This window comes from Tachyglossus aculeatus, chromosome 6 (genome assembly GCF_015852505.1).
Source record: "Tachyglossus aculeatus isolate mTacAcu1 chromosome 6, mTacAcu1.pri, whole genome shotgun sequence".
In the NCBI taxonomy this organism is placed as follows: Eukaryota; Metazoa; Chordata; class Mammalia; order Monotremata; family Tachyglossidae; genus Tachyglossus; species Tachyglossus aculeatus.
In genome coordinates, this window is record NC_052071.1 from 27,036,910 (window position 1) to 27,060,398 (window position 23,489).

General features: G+C 44.7%; 1 protein-coding gene across 3 annotated transcripts in view; it reads left to right on the forward strand.

Annotated features, from left to right (window-relative positions):
* The window catches only part of MAMLD1 (mastermind like domain containing 1), a 130,433-nt gene that overhangs the window by 64,701 nt on the left and 42,243 nt on the right, over positions 1–23,489 (forward strand). For all 3 annotated transcript variants that reach the window (XM_038748128.1, XM_038748130.1, XM_038748129.1), the window contains exon 2: positions 18,205–19,899. In XM_038748128.1, the coding sequence (XP_038604056.1) occupies positions 18,205–19,899 (1,695 nt within the window). The remainder of the gene's footprint in view (positions 1–18,204; positions 19,900–23,489) is intronic.

Here is a 23,489-nt window from a genome sequence, read left to right on the forward strand (position 1 = left end):
GGGAAGTACAAGTTGGCAACATATAGAGACGGTCCCTACCCAACAACGGGCTCATGGTCTAGGTATTGAGATGCAGACACATTTACGTTTATCAAATATATAAAAATAAGTGAGTGAGTGGCAATTATTGAGGGCTTACCGTGTGCAGAGCCCTATAATACTAAGCGCTTGGGAAAATGCAGTACAATAGGGTTGGTAAACGTGATTCCTGCCCACAAGGAGCACACAGTCTACAAGATAGCCAACAAAAGAAATCAGAGATAGAGGAAAGAGCAGAGTATAAAAGATATGTACTTAAATCATGGGGCTGGGGTGAGTATCATGGTGCGTACATATATGCATACATGCACACATCACCCACATGCTTGCCTTTATGCACACATTTGTCAAAATAGCCTCATATATAGCCGTCGCAACATTACAAAATTCCCCAGTCCATGCCTTGAGTGTCACCTGAGAGAAGTTGGGTATTAAGCTTGGGTTCGTATCTGGGTTCTGCCAGTTGTCAGCTGTGTGACTTTGGGCAAGTCACTTAACTTCTCGGTGCCTCAGTTACCTCATCTGTAAAATGGGGATTAAGACTGTGAGCCCCCCATGGGACAACTCAATCATCTTGTAACCTCCCCAGCACTTAGAACAGTGCTTTGCACATAGTAAGCACTTAATAAATGCCATTATTATTATTATTATTGTTATGCGAGGGTCTTTAACATGAATGTAGATTAAGAGGGATATTTATTGAAATGATTTTTCCTCTGGAAAATTCTAGTTTGGATCCAAAGCTTTGGATGATCCATTAGGAGGGTTGGTTTATAGACAAGGCCAACATTCATGTAGCCCATAGAAGTAGTTTCCAGACACCTTGACCACACTGAAAACCCCGAAGTTAGCACGTGCCTCTGATTGACAACATGTATTCCTGCTTTTCTATTCAGTCCAGGCTGTTGGGCTGAGGGTAGATAATAATAATAATAGCATTTATTAAGCACTTACTATGTGCAAAGCACTCTTCTAAGCACTGATAATGGAAGGCAGAGATACCAACACATGAAGCCTACAAGTTGTCAATTGGACTCATCAGGGGGCATACCCCATAGAGCCATCTCAGAGGAAATATCTCCATCTGCATGGGTACCATCTATTGGGCTTTAGACCTCCAGGGCCAAATTGTTCCTGAGAGTGCTAATAACTGTTGGCCAGCTAAGAAGTCAAATTACATTGGTGTCATTAAGGCCCACGCAGGATCTGTGTCATTTTTCCGGTTTGCCCCATATACACACGTTATTTTTCTGATTAGAAAAAACTGTCTTACTACATTTTATAGTGATTTGGCTCACAAAGTAGAGGCTCAACAATGAGAAGATCAATAAAACACGGTAGTAGACAACCTTAAACACTTGGATTTCTCCTCTACTCCGGAATTTTTTTTTCCTTTAAGCACCCACAGACACTGTTCCTATGCCTTTGTTAATAGGGGAAGAGAAAAATGTGCAGAATTGAATATTTGTGTATAAAGCAGATGCAGTTTTGAGGAAAATGTTACTGTATTTCATTGCATAATTTTATGAATTTGGCCTAAATCTGCAAAGGGCAAACTAGCTTTAGATGCTAGCAAAATGGCCCGCTGACATAGTCGATACTTTTGGGGACAGGTGCTGCCCATTGAACTCACCTTGGGGTCTCTGTTGTCAACATTTTTTCATGTTGTACTTTCTTCCCCCATAGCCTATAACCTCATCTCTCTCTCTCTCTCTCTGTCTCTCTCTCATCATCAAATCCTGTGCTCACTCCTTCCCTCCTGCCTGAAACTCCCTCCAACTTAATATTCAACAAACCACTACTCTCACCATCTTCAAAGCCGTACTAAAATAACATCTCCTCCAGGAAGTCTTCCCTAACTAATCTTTCTTCTCTGCACCCAATTTTCCTTCTCTACTGCATCTCCTATGCATTTGAGCCCATAATCCCTAAGCGCATAGGTAGTCACCCCTCTTCCCACCCCCACATTGGCTTCCTCTACCTGAAGTGGCATGGCATAGTGGATAGAGCCTAGGCCTGGAAGTGAGAAGGTCATGGGTTCTAATCCCGGCTCTGCCACTTGTCTGCTGTGTGATCGTGGGCAAGTCACCTCACTTCTCTGTGCCTCAGTTCCCTCATCTGTAAAGTGGGGATTGAGATTGTGAGCATCATGTGAGACAATCTGATTTCCTTGCAACTGTCCCATCACTTAGAACAGTGCTTGGCACACAGTAAGTGCTTAACAAATACTATAATTATTATTACCTGTAATTTATTTTAGTGTCTATCTCCCATGCTAGTAACTCCTTGAGTGCAGAAGTTGTAACTTCTTAGAGTACATCTGTTGTATTCTCCCAAGTGCTTAGTACAGTGCTTTGCACACAGTAGGTGCTCGATCAATAAATACCATTGATTACCAATAAATACCAAGCGCTTACTATAATTATTATTACCTGTAATTTATTTCAGTGTCTGTCTCCCATGCTAGTAACTCCTTGAGTGCAGAGGTTGTAACTTCTTAGAATACATCTTTTGCATTCTCCCAAGTGCTTAGTACAGTGCTTTACACACAGTAGGTGCTCAATCAATAAATACCATTGATACCAATAAATACCAAGCGCTTAGTACAGTGCTCTGCATACAGTAAGTGCTCAATAAATACGATTGAATGAATGAATTGATGGATGGATCCCTCACTTGATTGTAGTCAGAGTCGAGTTTAAATAGTGGTGGAGAGCAGTAGTTTAGAGCATCCAGCACCCCAGGCATCAGATGTCAATTGAACAAATTCCCAGACCAATTCATGGAATTGGTCTCATGGAAAAATATCCCATCTACATCAGCTCAGCCTGACACTTTTGATTTCTGAAGTACTGTATTAAGACAGAATCCTCTTAAAAGTAGGTAGGTAAGATTTTCAGTGCCTTTAGAGACACTGTGGATTCTTGAGAATTCTGTAAAATGTTTTAGTCTGCTGGAACACTTGGCTGAATAAATGGGTGCTCAATAAACTCAAATGTAGAAAAGCCAACATCCAAACTAGGAAAGGAAGAGGCAAGGTCTGTTAGGGAGCTATTTGGCCCCGTCACCATCAAACAGTTGTTCAGGGCTCACACGCCCACTCCCTTATCATTTCCAGCCTCACAGTCAGGTTCAGGCCTGGAACCTGACCTTTTGGGGCTAAAGAAGGAAAAAAAAAAGTACTTCGTGTAGAAAAATATGTAGCACTTGTTAAGCCCTTACTACATGCCAAGCAGTACTAGGGTAGAAGATGCAAAATAATCAGGGCAGACACAGTACCTGCCCCATGTGGGGCTCATAGTCTAACTAGGAGGGAGAAGGATTTAAGCCCCATTTTACAGATGAGGAAACTGAGGCACAGAGAGGTTAAGTGACTTGGACAAGGTCACACAGCAGACAAATGACCGAGCTGGGGTTAGAACCAGGTTCTTCTCAGGCCTGCATTCTTTCCACCAGGCTACCCTGCTTCTCAAAATACAATGGTTGCGGTCCTCAGAGTTTCAAGAAATTTAAGAAGTTAATCTAAATTTGGGGAAGAGAGGTCTAATTTAAATAATATTATGGGAAGATGTAGAACTCTGAATAATGTGTCAAATTTCAAAATTATTTCAACTTCTCTCAAACCAGGCAGAGGAAATTATTTGATTTCTAATTGTTTCACCTTCATTTCTTTCCAGTCTTGTAAGTAGCCCCCATCTCCCTTTGGATTCTTTGTTACCCCAGTGCTGACTTTTTCTACTTCCCTATGCCACCTTGCTTTTTCTTCTTTTTTAAAGGACCAACAACCTGAAAAGTTTAGGGTTTTCAGTACATGAATTGGCCTTGAAAAACCTAAAGCAGAAGAGAGGGACATCCTTAAATTCCAGGGCTGCCTGCCCAAATGGGTTCAGTAGTCGTTTATGCTGACTACTTTTTGCATTCATGTCACTCCCAGGGCTTTCTTTCATTTATTCATTAGTATTTATTGAGCTCTACTAAAGGTGGGTGGCATGGTAATAAATTTGGGGGGGCTGGTAAAATATATACATATATATATATATATATATATATATATATATATATATATATATATATCTACTTTCAAGACTGCTTGGCCCATTGGGAATTTGTGTATTCAGAACTATGACTACCACTACTAACACAGTTCTTCAATCTTGCTTGCATGGGCCAGGAATAACACAGGCTGTATTAGGTGCTGAGCTGGATTGGCATTGGTATCCAAAGGCATAGAGGGAGTAAATGTGCAGAAAAGGAATTTGTCACCTTGCACCCAGGGGAAGACCACCCATTCACTAAAAGTCAAAAGCCTAAAGCTATGTGTTCACGTCTTTCAGTTAAAGTCCCCTTTCTTCTTGTGGTTTCCTGTATTTGTAATAGTGGGATGTATTTCTCTTTTCTTTTTAACAATCTCTGGCCCATAATTAATGTTTGCACTGGGGTTTTTTTTTTAAGACCTGGAACTAGCTTTTTCTGGATGATCAATATGACTTCCTTATAAGAGCGAGATAAACCAATTCAGTGATGATTCTAAATCTTTATTTTGTTAGTATGTTTGGTTTTGTTCTCTGTCTCCCTCTTTTAGACGGTGAGCCCACTGTTGGGTAGGGACTGTCTCTATATGTTGCCAACTTGTACTTCCCAAGCGCTTAGTACAGTGCTCTGCACACAGTAAGCGCTCAATAAATACGATTGATGATGATGATGATGAATCGGATTATTTGAGTGGGTTAGAGACTCTTCCTTCCCTAGCCCCCTTTTCCTCTTCATTTTTCAGAGTACCTGAGTTTTCCCTGAACACAACAGAATCCCCAAATGCCACTTGGAAAAGAATGTTATCATTTGAATAGTAGATCAGTCATTCATATTTACTGAACACTTACTGTGTGTAGAGCATTGTACTAAGCACTTGGGATAGTTCAGTACAACAATAAACAGACACATTCCCAGCCCAGAATGAATTTACATGTAAGAGGGGGTGACAGGCATTAATATGAATAAAGAAATTACAGATAGGTACATAAGTGCTGTGAGGCTGGGAAGAAGGATGAATAAAGGGAGCACGTCAGGGTGATGCAGAAGGGAGTGGGAGAAGAGGAGAGGAGGGCTTAATCAGGGAAGGCCTCTTGGAGGAGATGTGCCTTCAATAAGGCTTTGAAGTGGGGGAGTGTCATTGTCTGTTGGATGGATATGAGGAGGGAGGGCATTCCAAGCCAGAGGTGGGTCACGGGCGAGAGGTCAGCGGCGAGATAGAAATCGAGGTACAGTGTGAAGGTTGATGCTAGAGGAGCGAAGTGTATGGGCTGGGTTGTAGTAGGAAGGTGGTTAGATGAGGTAGGAGGGGACAAGGTAATTGAGTGAGTGCTTTAAAGCCAATGGTGGGGAGTTTCCGTTTGATGCAGAGGTGGATGGGCAACCACTGGAGTTTCTTGAGGAGTGGGGAAACATGTCCTGAATGTTTTTGTAGACAAATGATCCAGGCAGCAGAGTGAAGGATGGACTGGAGTGGGGAGAGACAGGAGGCAGGGAGGTCAACAAAGAGGCTGATACAGTATTCAGGATGGGCTAGGATAAGTAAATATTCTGGATATTTTCCCTGCCTTTCAAGATTAAACCCTCCCTCCTCCCTACGATTCAGTAGGGAAGTCAAGAATTTTGTTTCCATTTTCATAGTCGGAAAAAGAAATAACTTAATATGTTACTAACATATCCCCCAGTTGCTCAAAACACCCATAGATGTGATCTCATTGTGCCACATCATTCCCCCAAAGAGAGAGCTAAATGGAAAGTTTTCTTTCCCGCCAAAGCAGGCCGAAGATCCAAAGTGGTGAATCCCCTGAGGCCATGCAGGCAGGAACTGGTAGAATCAGAATAAAACTTAGGTTTTCTAACTGACCTGTCAGTCCAGTGTCCTATCAACTAGACAGCACCACCTCCCAGCTAAGTGAGCTATGGATGTGGGAAGTATATTTATCAAAGCAGTAGCATTTATTGGGCACTTAATGTGTGCAAAGCCCCATACCAAATACAGTCAATAAGGTATAATACAATAGGATAAAGGAAATAGAATAAATGCAATAAAAGTAGAAGATGAGGCCCCACCTTCAAATAATTTACAATCCAAGAGGAAAGCGCACATTACTTCTAAATAGTGGAGCAGGAGAAAGAACACTGTAACAATAGTTGATAGTAGAATAAATAAAAGAGTGTAAATTAATACAAACTAACATATCCATGTGTAAGGAAAGACATATGAACAAAAGGGTTAAAGGCAGTTGGTTTGATGGGAACTGAGAAGCTGGAAATCATTTGGGGAGCATCTCCTGCAATAAGAAGATTTTCAGAAAGGCTTTGAAGGTGGGGAGATTTGTGGATTTGAAGTGGGAGGGCATTTCAGGCTCAAGCAGGGGTTAGAGGAGGGAGAGTCAAGAGCAAAGCACAGAAAGTTAGTCTGGGAGGAGCAGGGTGCAAGTGAAGACAGTTGATAAGTAAGAACGAGAGAGCCTTAAAGAACAGTGGTCAGGAGTGTCACAGTGGAACTCTCCACCTGCCCATCAATGGACTCATCATGGTCTGAGCAGAGAAGAGACCAGCTCCATCCTAAACTGGAAATACATCTGTGGTCATTTGGGCTCAGAAATGGCGCTGGCCCTTAGAAGCAGGAAAAGAGGGCACTTCTACACATACATGGCAAATGGTTTGGGAAATAGCAACTGTCTTGAGGCGAGTAATTGATTGAGTAATAATTGATCAATTGATTTAATTGAGTAATAATTTGTCATGGGCCATTTGTAGGAAATGCTGATTTCACTGATTTTACAATCACTGTAACTACCTTGGGAGGTGGTGGCCGCTGGAAAAAAAATCTCTGGGGTTGGAAAACCTTACGTACTTTGAAGAAGACTAAAACATAACATAAAAACTGAGGTATAGTTAGTTGTCTTGCAGGTGGAATGGGGGAAAGGAGAAGCCTTGTTCTTGATCAACGGTTCAGTTCGGTCGCTGAACTCCAGGCTTTCTGATAGTCATTTTATTGGGAACAACCTAATTTACGCCAGCACCCGGATGAGGAGAATTAAACGGGAAATCCTCTTGGCCTAAAATAATGCAAATGATTCCATTGACCATAATGAACATCTGCAAATGAATGCGTCTGCTCCCCCGAAAGAATCGAGACCTCTCAGACCCTGAAATAAGTGGACTATTAAAAATCCCTTCTCCAGAATGATACTGTGGAGAGGAAAAGTCAAGAGCCACGATACCCGGAGACAGATCTAAGCCAGGCCTTGAACATGGTTTGCCACCAGACAGGAGTGGACTGTACTTGATTTGGAGCCTGGAAGAGCCTGAGGAGTTCCTCTCTCTTAGTAGCCATCTGGTTAATATACTTGGTTTTCAAGTGAAATTGGAACATTGCAGACAAACAACTCTGGGTGATATTCTGGGAGAAAATGTGATTGCTGGAAGCCTTCAGATGACTAATTAGGAGGCATCTGCACATGAAATCTCCCGCTAGTAGGACAAGATGGGGGGGGGGGGGGGAGAAAGCGGTAGCAGTGACCTTCTCCCCCACCCAGATGCATTGGTCAAATGCAAATCTGCTGCAGACAATCCTGTTTGATAAACTGAGGCAATTAGCCAGGAAAGTGGCTGGGGCCATGAGGGATGAATGCAGCGGCAGGCACTGCACTCTTTCACTGAAGCAACAAGGCTGCAGCCTCAGGGGAGCAGGCCCCAGAGCTCAGAGAAGAAAAAGAAGTGCAAAGTGACAGGGAGGATGAGACTGGGAGAGAGACCAGATCTGAACTGAGAAAAATGAGCTGATTTTCTCTTTTCGTTCCTTGAAGCAATCCAGTCCCTGATTTCCCTTTCTGGATCTTGCAGGGGGTGTTGGGGGAGGGCAGAGGGTGAAAGCGGGGAGAGATGTACCACCTGTGGTCTCTGACTCTAAGGAGCTCTGAAAGGAGCTGGGGCTGAAAGGGGAAGGAGCAGCCGCACAGCTCTGCAGAAAGAATTAGTATTTGCATCTCAATGAGAATCAATTGTCTGTAAGGATGAGAAAGCCCACCAATCCCCTGCTACCTCTTGAGTCTTCAGGGTTCACTTTAACAAGGCAGTTTAATAAGAGAAACCGCAGATGATTTCAATAATCTAGATGCCAAAAGCTTCCCTGAGAACGTTGGAAGGTTTCCCCCCACCAGAATGGCAGGATTTTCTTCCTATCCCCTAACTAGATCAGGTTCTTCCTCCACGCTGACCTTGTAGACAAATCTCCTCCTTCAGCTCACTCCCCACGCCTCCATCTCTGTCCCCAGTTTAGTTCCCCCGCCCCGGCAGATGGTTGGCGGCAGACCAAAAGAACAAACGTCGTCCCTGATGCTGTCAGGGAGGGCTGATGGGTCTGCACCATCGTCTCAACAGCAGTGCTTCTCTCCAGAATGGAGAGGCAAGATCATTCCCAAGCGCTTAGTACAGCGCTCCGCACACAGTAAGCACTCAATAAATATGATTGAATGAATGAATGAATGTTCCCCTCAATCCACCTGCCACAGTTCACAGCTGATCTCCGCGACAGTCAACTACCTGCCGTCTCACAGTCAGCACCCGGAATCCTTTGTACGTCCGTATGGAACCCTGTCTTCTTCAGCATATTCAGCAGGAATAATTTGGGTGGATGTAATAGAACAGGAGATGAATTATGCTAAAGGAAATGACAGTGCCCCCATCAGAGCTTGGGAATGTATCCACGATGAACAGTCAAAAGATGTGGCGTTCTGTGTCCTTACTGTGTGGACTAGAAACAGAGGCAGTGATTCTCATGTCAGATGCAGAGGAGCTATGTTGTGGGCAGACTGCCCTCCTGTCAAAGGGTTTTACCGTGTAAAAGTCATCTGTCTGTCATGTCGGGACGGATTGGAGCTAGGCAGTCAGGCAGGTTGTGGGTTGAAAAGTTAAATCTGATTAGGAATTCTTTGTTAACTTTTTCTATCCCTTTCACTTAATATCCACCAAATTTCTGTACTGTAAACCTTAAGGCGGAGACATGCCAACACTCCAGTGACTGATAAATCAGTTGAGTGAGAGCAGGTTTTTAGCACAGTTACAGACCCCTGTGATTGACATGTAGTAAGGCAAAGATTGATTTGTGGAGTTTCAATTACAGTAGATACCCAATAAATAACTTCAAAAGTGTATCATTACTTTTCACACTACTCCAGAGGTTGGTAGCTAGAACTGTCAGCTTTCACTGTTGCTAATCATCTTGCAAGCACTACATGGAATAATTTTGCAACTCTTGATGCTTTGAACGCTTTGATATAGATCATCAGAGGGTGATGCATTGATTTCAGTTTGTCTTACTATTAAAGCAAAGTGTTTCTTGCAGAAAAGTTACAATATTTTACTTCAGCTCCACTGTCAAGCATATTACTTCTCACACCAACCTAGGAGTTTCTTTTCATTCCTCCGTAGTTTTTCTGTTGGTAGATGTGAGGACCTTTTCATTTTCCTCCTCCTCGGTTCCCCCCGCCCACCCCCGGCACCACTTTCTGTTCTCCTGTTCGGTCTAAAGTCAGACAAGCCTCAGAAGCCTGTTGCGCTTCCTCCATTCCCTGACAGAGAGGGCATTGTTTGGCAAAGGGAGTTTTTTCCCCTCCCCGGGAGTCTGGAAAGGAGAGGGCAGTGAACCAGATTGTGGCCACGCAGAAATACGGCCACCAGACCCCGGAGCCGACACACGCTGCCCTCTCGCAGTGTTATTCTAGGCGCTGCCCAGCCCGCAGGAACAGTGAATCCTCAGAAATGGTGACTACCCTGGGGGCAATAGTCCTTTGGGTGAGACTGCACAGTGATGCTGTTAGCTTTCCGCGCACACCCCAAATCCTGCAAGGGTGGGTCGGTACTAAGGGTCACACAGGGCCCCGGTCAGACCCACACAAAGCTGATCTCAGATGGGTCCTGGTTTCATTTGCATGCTTCCCTGAGGTCCCCAGAGTCACCCAGTCCTCGTTAATATAGTGGTCAGTATCCCCGCCTGTCACGCGGGAGACCGGGGTTCAGTTCCCCGACGGGGAGATTATGGTTGCTCTTTTTCCCTTCCCAACCGTTGGCGCGGCAAAAATATTCCCATGTTTTAAGCACTTAGTACAGCGCTCTGCGCACAGTAAGCGCTCAATAAATACGATTGATTGATTGATTGAACCCTTGCAGAAGGTTTTAGCGCAGGTACAGCTGTCCCCTTGGCTGCCGGGACTCTAACATCCAACATCCCTCCAAGACTGCGGAACCCGGGGCTTGGGCAGTACAGTGCTAAGTGTTTTGTACAGTGCTCTGCACATAATGAGCACTCAAACACTATTGATTGATTAGGTTGTGACCAGTCTGAGGCTTGGCGACACCTGGTCCAGGCTGGCAATTTCCCTCTTTCCTGGGAATAGGGAAAAGATGTAATCTCCTTCAGGGCAAGGATCTTGTCTACAAACTGTATTGTACCCTCCCATGCACTTAGTACAGCGCTCTGCACACAGTAAGCACGCATTAAGTACCATTGATTGATTAACAACATAGAACAACATAGCACACACGGCCCCTACAGTCCTGCCCAAAGCTCAGAACCTTTTTCAGTTATTGACAATAATAATAATAATAGTATTTGTTAAGCACGTGCTATGTGCCAAGCACTGGGGTAGATACAAGGAGTCAGTCCCTGTCCCATGTGGGGGTCACAGTCTTGATCCCCATTTTACGGATGAGGCACAGAGAAGTTAAGCAACTTACCCAAGGTCACACAGCAGACATGTGGCAGGGCCGGGATTAGAACCCCTGTGCCCTGACTCTCAGGCTCTTTCCATTAGGCCAGGCTGCCCAGCTGAAGCTCTTGACTTCTCATATCTGTGATATGAGTTGGGGTTAGCTACAGGGAATAGTTTCTCCTCAGGTATAGCAAACACATGGCCTCAGGGGCCATATTGCAGCCTGCCCTGAGGTTGACTGCAGCCCACACAGAACAGCTGGCCCCAGAAGGGAAGTAAAGGAAACAGTCAGGCCATCCCTATCCTGCCTTTGCTGGCTGAGTCATTGCTTTGGGCTGAGGAAGTTGCTCTAAACAATGTCAGAAGCCCCAGAGTACTTCCAGTAGCAGTTATGGTGGGCCACCCTTCACTCTGAAGGGAGGAGATGGGCTTCTCGGTGAAGGGGGGAAGGCTGACTTGGCTGGGCCTCTCCCACGGTGGTCACTGCCTAAGAGAAAGGTCATAATAGTAATTGCAGTATTTGGTTTTTTTGGTTTTTTTGATGGCATTTGTTAAGCGCTTACTATGTGCAAAGCACTGTTCTAAGCCCTGGAGGGGATACAAGATGATCAGGTTGTCCCATGTGGGGCTCACAGTCAATCCCCATTTTACAGATGAGGTAACTGAGGCTCAGAGAAGTTAAGTGACTTGCCCAAGGTCACACAGCAGACATGTGGTGGAGTCGGGACTCGAACCCATGACCTCTGACTCCAAAGCCTGTGCTCTTTCCACTGAACCACGCTGCTTCTCTAAGCACCTTACTTAAGCGCTTACTATGTGCCAGGCACTGTAATAATAATAATAATAATAATAATAATAATGGCATTTATTAAGCGCTTACTATGTGCAAAGCACTGTTCTAAGCGCTGGGGCGTTTACAAGGTGATCAGGTTGCCCCACGGGGGGCTCACAGTCTTAAACCCCATTTTACAGATGAGGTAACTGAGGCCCAGAGAAGTTAAGTGACTTGCCCAAAGTCACACAGCTGACTAGTGGCGGAGCCGGGATTTGAACCCCTGACCTCTGACGCCAAAGCCCGTGCTCTTTCCACTGAGCCACGCTGCTTCTCACCGTACTAAGTGCTGGGGTGGATACAAGCAAATTGGGTTGGACACAGTCCCTGTCCCTCATGGGGCTCACAGTCTCAATCCCCATTTTACAAATGAGACAACTAAGGTACAGAGAAGCGAAGCAACTTACCCAAAGTCACACAGCTGGCAAGTCATGGAGCCAGGATTAAAACCTGTGACCTTCTGATACCCAGGCCTCTGCTGTATCCACTGCGCCAGAGGTGTGTGTGTGTGTGTTTGTATTGTGAAAAAATGTGAGTTGTAGTGGCAAATATTGTTATGCTTGTCTCCCCCAATAATATTGGTTCCTGGAAGGCGGGTAACATGTTACTTCTTTATTGTGTACTTCCCTAGTAGAGTGCAGCCCACCAAGTGGGAACCCAGGAAATATGTCTACTACCACTAATGACGTTTTCCCTTCTCTCCATTTCCTGCCATTTTTCACCCTGTAATCTTGGACTGCAGTTCCCACCCACTAATATTGACTCTGCAAGAAATTAATATAGTTCTAGTCACCAGTTAAATTTCCTTTTGTTCTAGTTAATAACAGTGTAATGGATAACTAATAATCTTACAGAGTGTTTCTTAAGGATTAGTAGATCTTTAAAAGCCTGGCCTATGTATGAATGAATAGGCCATATGTGGCCTATCCATAGGAATGAGTTTGATGTGCCTGATCTGAGTGGGACTGCGAGGACCTCAGACAAAGTTTCCTTGGGACCATGGCAGTTCTAGAGCCCTGGGGAAGTGAGGAAATGAAAGGACTTTGGGATGGGAACTTGCCAAATCTAACCTTTAACCTTTCTAGTAAATACTCAACCAGGAAGCTGCTTACATTCAGTCCATCAACCCTATTTATTGGGTGCTTGTTGGGTGTAGTGCATTGTGTGAAGTGCTTTGGAGAGCACAATATAACAGAGTTGGTAGACATGTTCTCTGCCCACAAGTCAAATTTAAGGCCTAGGATCATTTGAAATTAGCCATGGGTCATTTTGTGTCAAGCTACTCTATAATTGCTTTCCACCACAGAACACCTAGTGGAGTGAGAGGAGCACATTACCTAGTGTTTCTGTTGCTTTGTGTAGAACCTTTCAGGAGGATGAAATCGTTAAATATATCTGTATCTTTCTTAGGAGTGCAAACCTTTTCCAGCTGGTGTGTTTGCAAAGGTAGTCTCACTTCTTCAAGTCTCTCAGAGTGGAGAATTGCCAACTTTGGTTTGCTCATTATGAGACTGGTTTTTCAGTACAGATAGAAACATTTGGGGCTGATGGGCAGATAGCTTTCATCGAAGCTTGTCAAAGCCACAGACAGTTAAATTTGGATGGCTGGGTGCTGCAAACAGTTTGCCTCTGGCAAACACTGACTACTTCTGGATCTGACAGTGTGCAACGTTTAACACACACACACAGAAGAAAAGAAACAACAGCTACAGCTCTTGGGTTAGTGCTGTTAAACAGTTCTCAGGATCCCTAATTTTGTTTTTTCTTAAGTCAGACATGGGACTGTTGCATTGATTCTCAAAAGCATGTAAAAAAACCCATTAAAATAATGGTATTTGTTAAGCTCTTGCTCTGTCAAGCATTGTACTAAACATTGGGGTAGATACGAGGTGATCAGGTTGGACACAGTCCCTGTCCCATATGGGGCTTACAGTTGTAAGTAAGAGGGAAAACAGGTAATGAATCCCCATTTTACAGATAGGGAAACTGAGACACAGGGAAGTTATGTGATTTGCCCAAGGTCACACATCAGGCAAGAGGCAGGATTAGAACCTGTCAGCCTCCAGAGTCTCTAGCCCATATGACCCCTAACTCCTCCACATCAGGGCTACTTTTTTAGTGCTGGGAAATCTTGTTGGTGACGAAGGACATATACCTTCTGGTGGGATGGCCCATTGTAGATCTAAAATCCTATAATTACTAAAGTTATACCGACTACCAAAGCTGCCACCTTACTTTTTGGGCTGAACTTCCCCCCAAAAAAGAAAAAGTCTACTGGCTTCTAGTCTCTAATCTTGAAAGCACCTGTAGTCTTCATTAGCCACACCTTCCAATTAAAGACCAGGGCAGCTGCAGATCATTCTGAATAGGGCAAAGTAGGTGCATCCCTGTAACTTATGGCTAGATGCCAATGTGGCTGTCTCTTGCATAAAACTAGGCACACCTGGTGCATCTGCCCCTGTAGTCTTTTTACAATATGATAACGCTCGATGTTCTGATGTTTTTCCCCCAACTTCAAGGGAATGTGTTACTGATTAAATATTTATCCTTTAGGTTGTAAAATTTATTGGAAATGAATAATCCAAACTGTTATTCATATTTATTTTCATTCTGCCACTATTGTGAGCCAGTTCTGTTCGCTTATAATTCAGACCCTTTACAGGAAAGTTTCACCTTTATTCCAGTTTGTCTAAAAACTAAGGGTTGACTGTATAGTTTCACTTTTTTAAACGGGAACTGGAATACTGGTCATTTCAGAGTTGAATTTGTCCCAAGTCAGATAGTCCACCTTGGTTTTCCAAATGCAGTAGTTATCAAAATGGGATGCATTGTAATAACTGTTTACAAGGTCTTGGGAGTGGATACTGGTTGCTGCGCCTTGTCCAGTTCTGGCATGTACTTAGAATTGGGGATTTTTACAGCCTTTTGTTATAATCAATCAATCGTATTTATTGAGTGCTTACTGTGTGCAGAGCACTGTACTAAGTGCTTGGGAAGTACAAGTCGGCAACACATAGAGACAGTCCCTACCCAACAGCGGGCTCACAGTCTAGAAGAGCTCACAGTCTAGTGGTTAGTTGGGAGGTAGGTTATAAATTCATTCATTTCCAAATAATAAGAGTGCACATAATAACAAATAGAAAGAGGAGCAAGATGTGTTTTGTGTGCAGCTTGCATTTTCTTGTTGTTCAGCAGTCAGCAGTGATCTACCACTTAACCTTGGATGAAAAGGGAGAAGGAGCAGTGAAATAACCCTTCGCCCCAGAGTCTGGGTCATAATAATAGTTTCATTTGTTAAGCACTTACTATGTGCCAAGCCCTGTTCTAAGCGCTGGAATTCAGTTCCAGCAGAGAGAACTGGTTGCTGGCATTAGAGTATCCTGCAAGGGAAGGCATGGGAGACTGGAAGCTGGCACTTAAATGAAGGAAAGATGGTTGTTTTGGGGAAAAGCCCCAAGAAAACTGGATGAAGGGGCCTGTCACAGGCAACAGATGGAATTTCGTTGACCCAGAATTCTGGACTGCTGATTCTCTGAAGTCAGACCAGAGCAGTGAGTTGTTAGCTGCAGTTGCAATCAAATGATCTAAAATAGCAAGTGTCTTGGTGAAAACTTCAACCTTGTACTTGACAGAACCACTACATTGGCATGTTAATGAACTACATTTTCCTGTGAAAGCATTTTAATGGGACTTGGGGCCCTCGACAGATTTAGCCAACTCCTTGCACAGACAGCAGGGAAGCAAAGTGAAGCATATATGAGTAAAAAGCTCATGTGGTACTGGAGGAGAAAACATTTAAGGTCACCTTTTTATTTTATATATATATATACACATATATATTTATATATATGAACACACTGCCCTAATTGGATAATAGATTTACACACCTAAACAATGCCCAGTGAAAAGCATACACTATCCTAGTTATTTTTATATAGCCTTATTTACGTAGCAGCTTTGAAAATTGGCTGGTGTTTTAACCTTTTAGCCACAGCACTGTAGGCTCCATGTTTTATGGCTAGGAGTTGAAAGCACTGACCATAAAATCTGAAATGAAGAGATGCGTTATTTATAGTAGACTGAAGCCGCTTTTGACTGTATGTAAAGAGAAAAGACAGTAAAAGCCAGATTTCCAAACTACATCCTGAAACTCTGTCCTCAGTGCAGGTGAGTCAATTGACCAGTCATGTTTATTGAACACTTACTGGGTGCAGATCACTGTGCTAAGCACCTGGGAGAGTACAAGACAACAGAGTTGGTAGGTGTGTCCCATGCCCCAAGGAGCTTACAGTCTAGACGGGGAGAAAGCTGTCCTAAAAAGTAGTGCGGCCATTCCTGTTCCCTGGCACCGAGACCCCCAGAAGAGTTAAAATACTTTTTGTTACTGTCTTGAAACTATAAAATTCTGTGCCAAAAATACAAAGAACAGGACTGTCCCCGGGCAAAAGAAGTGCCGCAGAGACCACACATGTCCACGTTTTCCCTGACCTACTAAGTCTGAAAATGTCCCCTCTCTCCTCTCCCTGTCTCCAGTCCCCAAATTCCTATTGGATATTTCTGAATTTGCTCCTCTTTATGTACCGAGGAAGTGACCGATTTACGTTGCCATTCGGAATTAGCCTACAGTTGATCTGAGGTCAAGGTTAAATCAATTCTTCGTATCAGTTACAAGCACTCACCCCCTCGGTTTGGTAGAGAGATGGCTAAACTTCAGTTTGGCGATTTCCTTGAGGCTCCTCAGGACTGCAAGGCAGAAGGGGCAAAGCTCTCTTGTCCTGAGATTCATTCGATCATATTTATTGAGTGCTTACTGTGTGCAGAGCACTGTACTGGGCCCAGGCCAAAGGGGCCATGGTAGGTGCCACGGCCATAGACCTAAGACCAGAAGACGATGGGAAGGATATAGGGGATAGCTGGTGTTGTATGTCTGTTTATTGTTATATTGTGCTCTCCCAAATGCTTAGTTCAGTGCCCTGCACAAAGTAAGCGCTCAATAAATACGATTGAATGAATGAATGAATGAATGGATGAATGACCGCAAACCTGACTTCAGCCTGACAGAGTAAGATCACTAGGAATCCTATTCCTGGAGGGCACCACGAAAGTAGTAATAACGGTATTTCCCGAGTACCCACCCAGTGCAATACATACCACTTCTAAGCTCTTGGGAAAGAAGCGCAGAAGCCCGCGACCGGTTTCCTGCCCTCTAGGAGCATCTGCCATAATAGGCAACCTGCTCTGGCGCATTGCCTCCCCTCGATAGACCCGTTGATCATCCGGAGGTTGGGCAGTCATAGTTGGGAAATGTGCCCAGGGAGGGTCAACATTCAGCAGTAGAGAGGAGGCCAGTGCGTTAGCTTCAAGATGAGAGATGAAAATTTCACAGTTGCCTGGCATATTTGCTCCTCTGAAGCACTCTGCATGCATGTTTGGGATCTCAGCTCAAAAAGCAGGACATGAGAAGAATGAGATCTGAACACCACGAGGACAAATGGCATCTTTAGGTCAAATTAATATTTTCTCGAAGACTCTTAAAGCTTGCAAAGGTTTTATTATCTGAAGTCCGGTTTGAAAGGAAATATGTCTGTTCCTCTTTTTGTTATTAGGCTGGTGGTATTTAGGTAATTTCCAAGTTATCTCTCTTTCCCTCTCTTGATAGATTAGAACATACATTTTCCCCGCTCTGCTTGCAGCAGTGGTATTAATGACTGATTAATCCTGTTGACACGCAGGTCACGGTTATTAAAATGACGACCACAGATAATTGCATTTAGGAAAGATCGGCGTGGTGTGTCAAGTGAGAGCAGTGAAAGAACCATTGTTGTCAAGGAACTTCCGTAATGTACAATAGGAACTAGGAAGATTTTTCAGAAGTCCTGGATTCATAATTCACCCATATAAGGAGGATTGAGTTACTTATGTCTTCATTTTATTTTGAAACACATGAGGCTTTTGTAAATGGTTTGCAGTCCTTCCGATGAACAAATCTAATCTGTCAGGGATTTATTTAGACAGCCCCCAAATTAAAGATTTTACCTGTCACTTGGTATTTCACAAACATTTTGAAACATCTGCAGGGAGGTGATTTGAAAGTTTAATGTCTGTGTTGATATTTCAGCCTTTTTTTTTAATTTGGAAAATGTGCATATTTGCAGATTGTTTCAGATGCACTGACTTTATGGAATGTTAAATATTTTAGCTGCCTCAAGTTCGTGCCTCATGTCAGCTTTGGCAGCAAACAGCTAACTTTATTATTTTTGCATAGTTTCATAGAGCGCACATATTAATTGGGCAAAGAATATCTTCTGCATAAATCTTTGGCACGTTTAGTATGCAGGCAGCATAATGTCGCATTTGAAATGTTTCGAGACTGTTTAAGGGGAAAGACAACTGAAACGTATCATGGTTCAGAAGACAGAGGAAATGTTTTAAAGCTCTCGTGTCCCTTGGGCTTGATACTGATGGGCTGGTTTCAACTCTAAGGACCCATTTACGTAGCCCTACTCTGTTTTGTGAGTTCTGCCTTGCTCTTTGGTTTTGCGTCTTTAGTGTGTCAGACACTTATGAGACATCTCTTTGTTCCAGTCCCAGGGATCCATTAAGAGGAAGTTGGAAGGTGACAGCTCTCCGGCCGCTGGCGTGGGACCCGAAGGGATTTACGCTAATGATGTTAAGAGGCCGTGCCTTGATGATGTGACTCTTTCTCTGGGACAGAGTACCAATGCCAGTGTCTCCTGTCCTGAGATGCAGAACTCTCCGTTCTCAATGAATCATAGCACCCCACCTCTGGGGGTCACTGCCCATCCCGGGCTACTGGAAAATAGCCACATGAATGGCAGCAGCATCGGTTCTCCCTTTTCGGTACCGCCCAATCCGGAAATGGGACAGAAAGGGTCCATGGGAGGGCAGAACAACATGATTCATTATGACGAAAAAGTCAACAATCTGCAGTCAATGGACCAGGAGCTGCAGGATCTGCTAGAGGAGCTGACCAAAATGCCCGATCCTTCTCCTAACGAGCTGGACCTCGAGAAGATACTGGGGAGCAAGCCAGAGGAGCCACTCGCCATGGGCCACCCGCAGCCAGCCTTGAGCACCACCCCCAAGCCTTCTCCCCAGACATCTCACTTGGAGAACCATATGTCCGCCAAGGAGTTTTCTCCCGGCTGCAATCCGACCAGTGGTGGGTCACCTCAGATGCGGCCATCCTCTGCCGGGGCCAGTTATCCAGTTCCGCCTCCCAACAAACCTACTGCCTCACCCATTTCTTCCACCGCCCAGGGCAAGAATCCGTCCCAGCCTCTGCTTCCAGTCTCCTTGCCCACCCTCCCGGGGCCTCACTGGCATCACGCACACCAGCTGAAGGCCCTGGCAGCCAGCAAACAAGTGTCTTCTACGAAACAACCAGTGTCGGCGGGGAACTGGTCGACGATGTCTCCGCCAGGCCTCTCGCCACCGTATAGGCAAGGGTCCTCCCCCCACCACCAGCCTTTCAGCCCTCAGAACGTCCTGGTGTCCGGCATGGCCACCAACAGTTTGCCGGGGAACAGCATCCAGAGCCCTCCCAACTCCTTGCTCTCCAGCATGGCCTCGAGTGGCAACCCAACTAGCGGGCCTTCTCCGCCATACGGCTCCGAGAAACTCTCCAGTCCGGCTCTCAGTCAGCAGCAGTTCAGCCCTCAAAATCCCATGCTGGCCACCATGGCCCCCGCAGCCATCACTGCAAATAACATTAAGAGCCCACAGAGCAACTTGGTGTCCAACATGGCACCCACCAGTACGGGGCCTTCCCCACCCTACAGACCGGAAAAGCTGTCGAGCCCTGCCCTCCACCAGCAACCCTTCAGCCCTCAGAACGCGTTAATCCCCGCTATCACCCCGGCCAGTAACTCGACGAGCATGCAGAGTTCGCTGTACAAGTCCATGGCGACAAATCAGCCCAAAAGCCTGAACGTGATTTTGCATCAGTCGCCCAATGGCTTGCAGTCCAGCCTGGTGAATGAGAGCGCCGTGGCCCAAGAGCAGTTTTCCTTTAGTAACACCAAGCCCCTGTCCCACTTCGCTTCCGAGTCCGCTCCTCAGAAGATGCCCTCGATGCCGGCAGGGACAGGGCAGCCGTCCCTGCTGCACTACTTACAGCAACCGCAGCAGGCTTCGTCCGGCCAGCAGGCCCAGCAGTCTCCCAGCAATGCACAGTTTTTGCTTCAACGGATAATGCTGCCCCGCCAACAGATACAGAGGCAAATGCAGCCCGCCACTTTGTCTTCTCAGCCTAGGCAGGTGAGAACCCCTCAGGCTTGCATTATTATTGGTGGTATGGTTTCAGTTGTGTTCCCTGAGTGTTTCTTTTGGAAGACCCATTCAAGCAAACACCCCCTCCCACCCTCTCATCGTCGTCCCTATCCCAATTGGAATTCGAAATTTGAAAAAGTAGCAGAATGCCAAATTCATTTTCGTGGTTTCTTGTCAAAGCGGTTTGGCGTTCAGGGTCTCCTTAATTTAAGGGCAACCAGGAAAGGTGCCAGAAGATGGCTGTAATTGGAGGCATTGAACTCTCAGGGAATCTTAATCTTCTGAAGGTGATGGAGAGTTACTCAGCTGGTTTAAAACCCTGTAATCCAGAGGGGGGGGGCGCATTTTAAATCTACGCATTTATTTATTTTATTCTGTGTATTGCTTTTCAATATGCCAGTAAACACTTCCGGCATTTGAAGAACTGCTTCTAAAACTCTCTTAGAGGAGGGTGGGATGATAAAATTCTATCACTTTCTAGAACAGTCTGGGGCCCAGTTCCCCAGACGCCGAGGTGAATATGATGATTATTTACCTAATGCTGAAGGTGTATTCTATGCTTTTTGCAAGGTCCAGGATCCTTCAATAAAGTCCCCCAAAAACACTGTCCTGAAGGGCTATTTATCTGAAACTGTGCAAGGAGGCACTTGTGATGGGCTGCAAAAATGTGGTATAGGCACGAGAGCCTGGTAAATCTGGCCCCATAGCTGAGGCTTATGGCTCATTCTCCCACAATCAGGAGAAATACTAATTGGTTTGCACGCCAATGTCCGTGTACATCAGTTTCTTCTGATGGGTCAGTTTGCTCTTCGCCATCAAAATTTTCGTGGTTTCATTAGTGGTAAAGATGGGTTTCTCTTCATCTAGTGTTGGCAGAAAGTTTCACAGAGTGGGCACTATACCATTCCGGGAACAGTGAGACAAGACTTGAAACCTAAAGGCCATCAACTCGGGGAAAAGGATCCACTTTTGATGCATGCCACCCCTTGTCAATTACGCATGCAGATTTAGTTTAGCGTTCTCTGGACGAACAAAGACACACAGCTGGCAGAGCCTGGGAGTGCATTTCTCCCTCTCTAGTAACCTCCTCTGTCCGAAACAAGAAACCGTGTTCATCTGACCTGGAGGTAACTGCTTCCAGCCGTTGCTTTCAGACATGGGGTCATTCTGACCCAGGCCCATAAGGTGGAAGAGGAAAAGAGTGTTGTCCCCCAAGGTTGACAAGGCCCCCGGGGGATTTTAGGAAGGGGGAAATTAAAAGGGAGTGATTCATACGAATCCAGAATTGGAAGGGGATTTATTTGAGATTCCAGAGATTCGACTAAACAATGGGTAGCCAGATTCAGTATGTGACAGAGGAAAATGTGGTGCTTGCAAAAACCGTCCAAGCTTTCTTAAGCAGCAGAGATGACGCCGAAGGGCACAGGAGAACAAGGGGCAGGAGATCTCAACTCAGTAACCTGTGAGTTCCCTTAGCTCTCTGTTAGTATTCCCGGTAAAGAAGTGAAAGAAGTTTTTCACTGCTTCCAAGATTCCTCTTGGACACTTGGACAGTTTGGGTCAACCTAGAGTTATACCTTCCCATTCATTTTTCTCAGTGGATACCAAAACTACATGGAACCAGCAGGTTCTGTCTGGTGTCAGAACCGACCCATTTTTACTCATGAACTTTTGACTAGCTAGCAGAAGATCTGAATGGACAAATGAAGACAGACAGAATAGGTTCTAACAGGCCAGTGGACTAATCATAAAAATCCAATGCTCCGGGAAAGCTAAAGGAGAATGCAGAACTGATCATTACTGTTATTTGCATCTCCGACTTATAACCATCCTCTGAAATCTCAAGGATGCTTTAGTGATAAAGCATCTTTTCCAAGGAGTCATTTATAGGCATTCATTCTTCACAGCTTCCCTATTAGGTGGGCAGGAGACATGCATTCTCTCTTTTTAGTAGGGGAGGAAACCCAAACAATAAAGACCAGGTGATTTGCCTTCCATAGGCCCAGAGTAATGCAATAATAATTTTTTTATGGTATTTGTTAAATGCTTGCTATATGCCAAGCACCTTACTAAGCGCTGGAGAAGATACAAGGTGGGACACAGTTCATGTCCTATTTGGGGCTCATAGTCTTAATCCCCATTTTCAGATGAGGTAACTGAGGCACAGAGGAATTCATTCATTCAATGGTATTTATTGAGCACTTAATGTGTGCAGAGCACTGTACTAAGTGCTTGGAAGGTACAATTCAGCAACAAATAGAGACAATCCCTGCCCAACAACCGACTCACAGTCTAGAAGAGGGAAGACAGACTTCAAAACAAGCAAACAGGCATCAATAGCATCAATATAAATAGAATTATTTATACACATCATTAATACAATAAATAAAATAATAAATATGTACATATATACACAAGTGCTGTGGGGCAGATGGGGGTAGAGCAGAGGGAGCAAGTCAGGACGATGGGGAGGGTAGGAGGAGCAGAGGGGAACGGGGGTTTGCCCAAAGTCACACAGCAGATAAGTGGCAGACCTGGCATTAGAACCCAGGTGCTTCTGATTCTCAGACCCTTGTTTTATGCACTAGACCACACTCTTTCTCATGAATTCAAGATAGAGTCCAGATCTCACCCTCCCCAGTATCCACTGCTCGAAACCCAGGATAATGAAATTTTATGCACTCCTTTATAGTTGCCTACTCCATCCCAGCAACAACCACACTCCCACCTCCTCTCCTAAACTCCTGAAGGTCATGTCTACCTACTATATTACACTCTGCCAAGCATTTAGTACAGTGCTCTGCAAAAAGATGTGAAGAAACAATCTAGCTCTTCGGGGCCTATAAGATGTAGCTCAGCTGTACAGCCTGCTGTGCCTTGAAGAGAAGAATGAAGCATTCATATCAACCAATCTGGTATTTATTGAGTGCTTCCCGTGTGCAGAGCACTGTACTAAGGGCTTGGGAGAGTACAGTACAACTTAGGATTGTAGACACATTCCCTGTCCACAAAGAGTGAGAGGGGAACATGTCTGCCCTTCTCTGGGGATACCCTTGTTCTTACCCTGCACTCTTTTACCCACCTCTGCCCAAGAAACACTGAGCAAAAACTCCTGTCCCCCTCTCCATCCCCTCCATCTTACCTCCTTCCCTTCCCTACAGCACCTGTATATATGTATATATGTTTGTACATATTTATTACTCTATTTATTTATTTATTTATTTTACTTGTACAGAGGTATTCTATTTATTTTATTTTGTTAGTATGTTTGGTTTTGTTCTCTGTCTCCCCCTTTTAGACTGTGAGCCCACTGTTGGGTAGGGACTGTCTCTATATGTTGCCAATTTGTACTTCCCAAGCGCTTAGTACAGTGCTCTGCACATAGTAAGCACTCAATAAATACGATTGATGATGATGATGATGTCAGGGCATGTCAACACCCTAACTAATTGGCCAGAGAGTTCACTAGCATTATGGCATTTCCCCTCTAACCTCAGAGACGTAGTTAGCGCCTGCTGGGCAATAAAGTGAAGGTGAGAGAAGGGAAAGAAGCAAGATATTTTTGACTGAATTTCAGA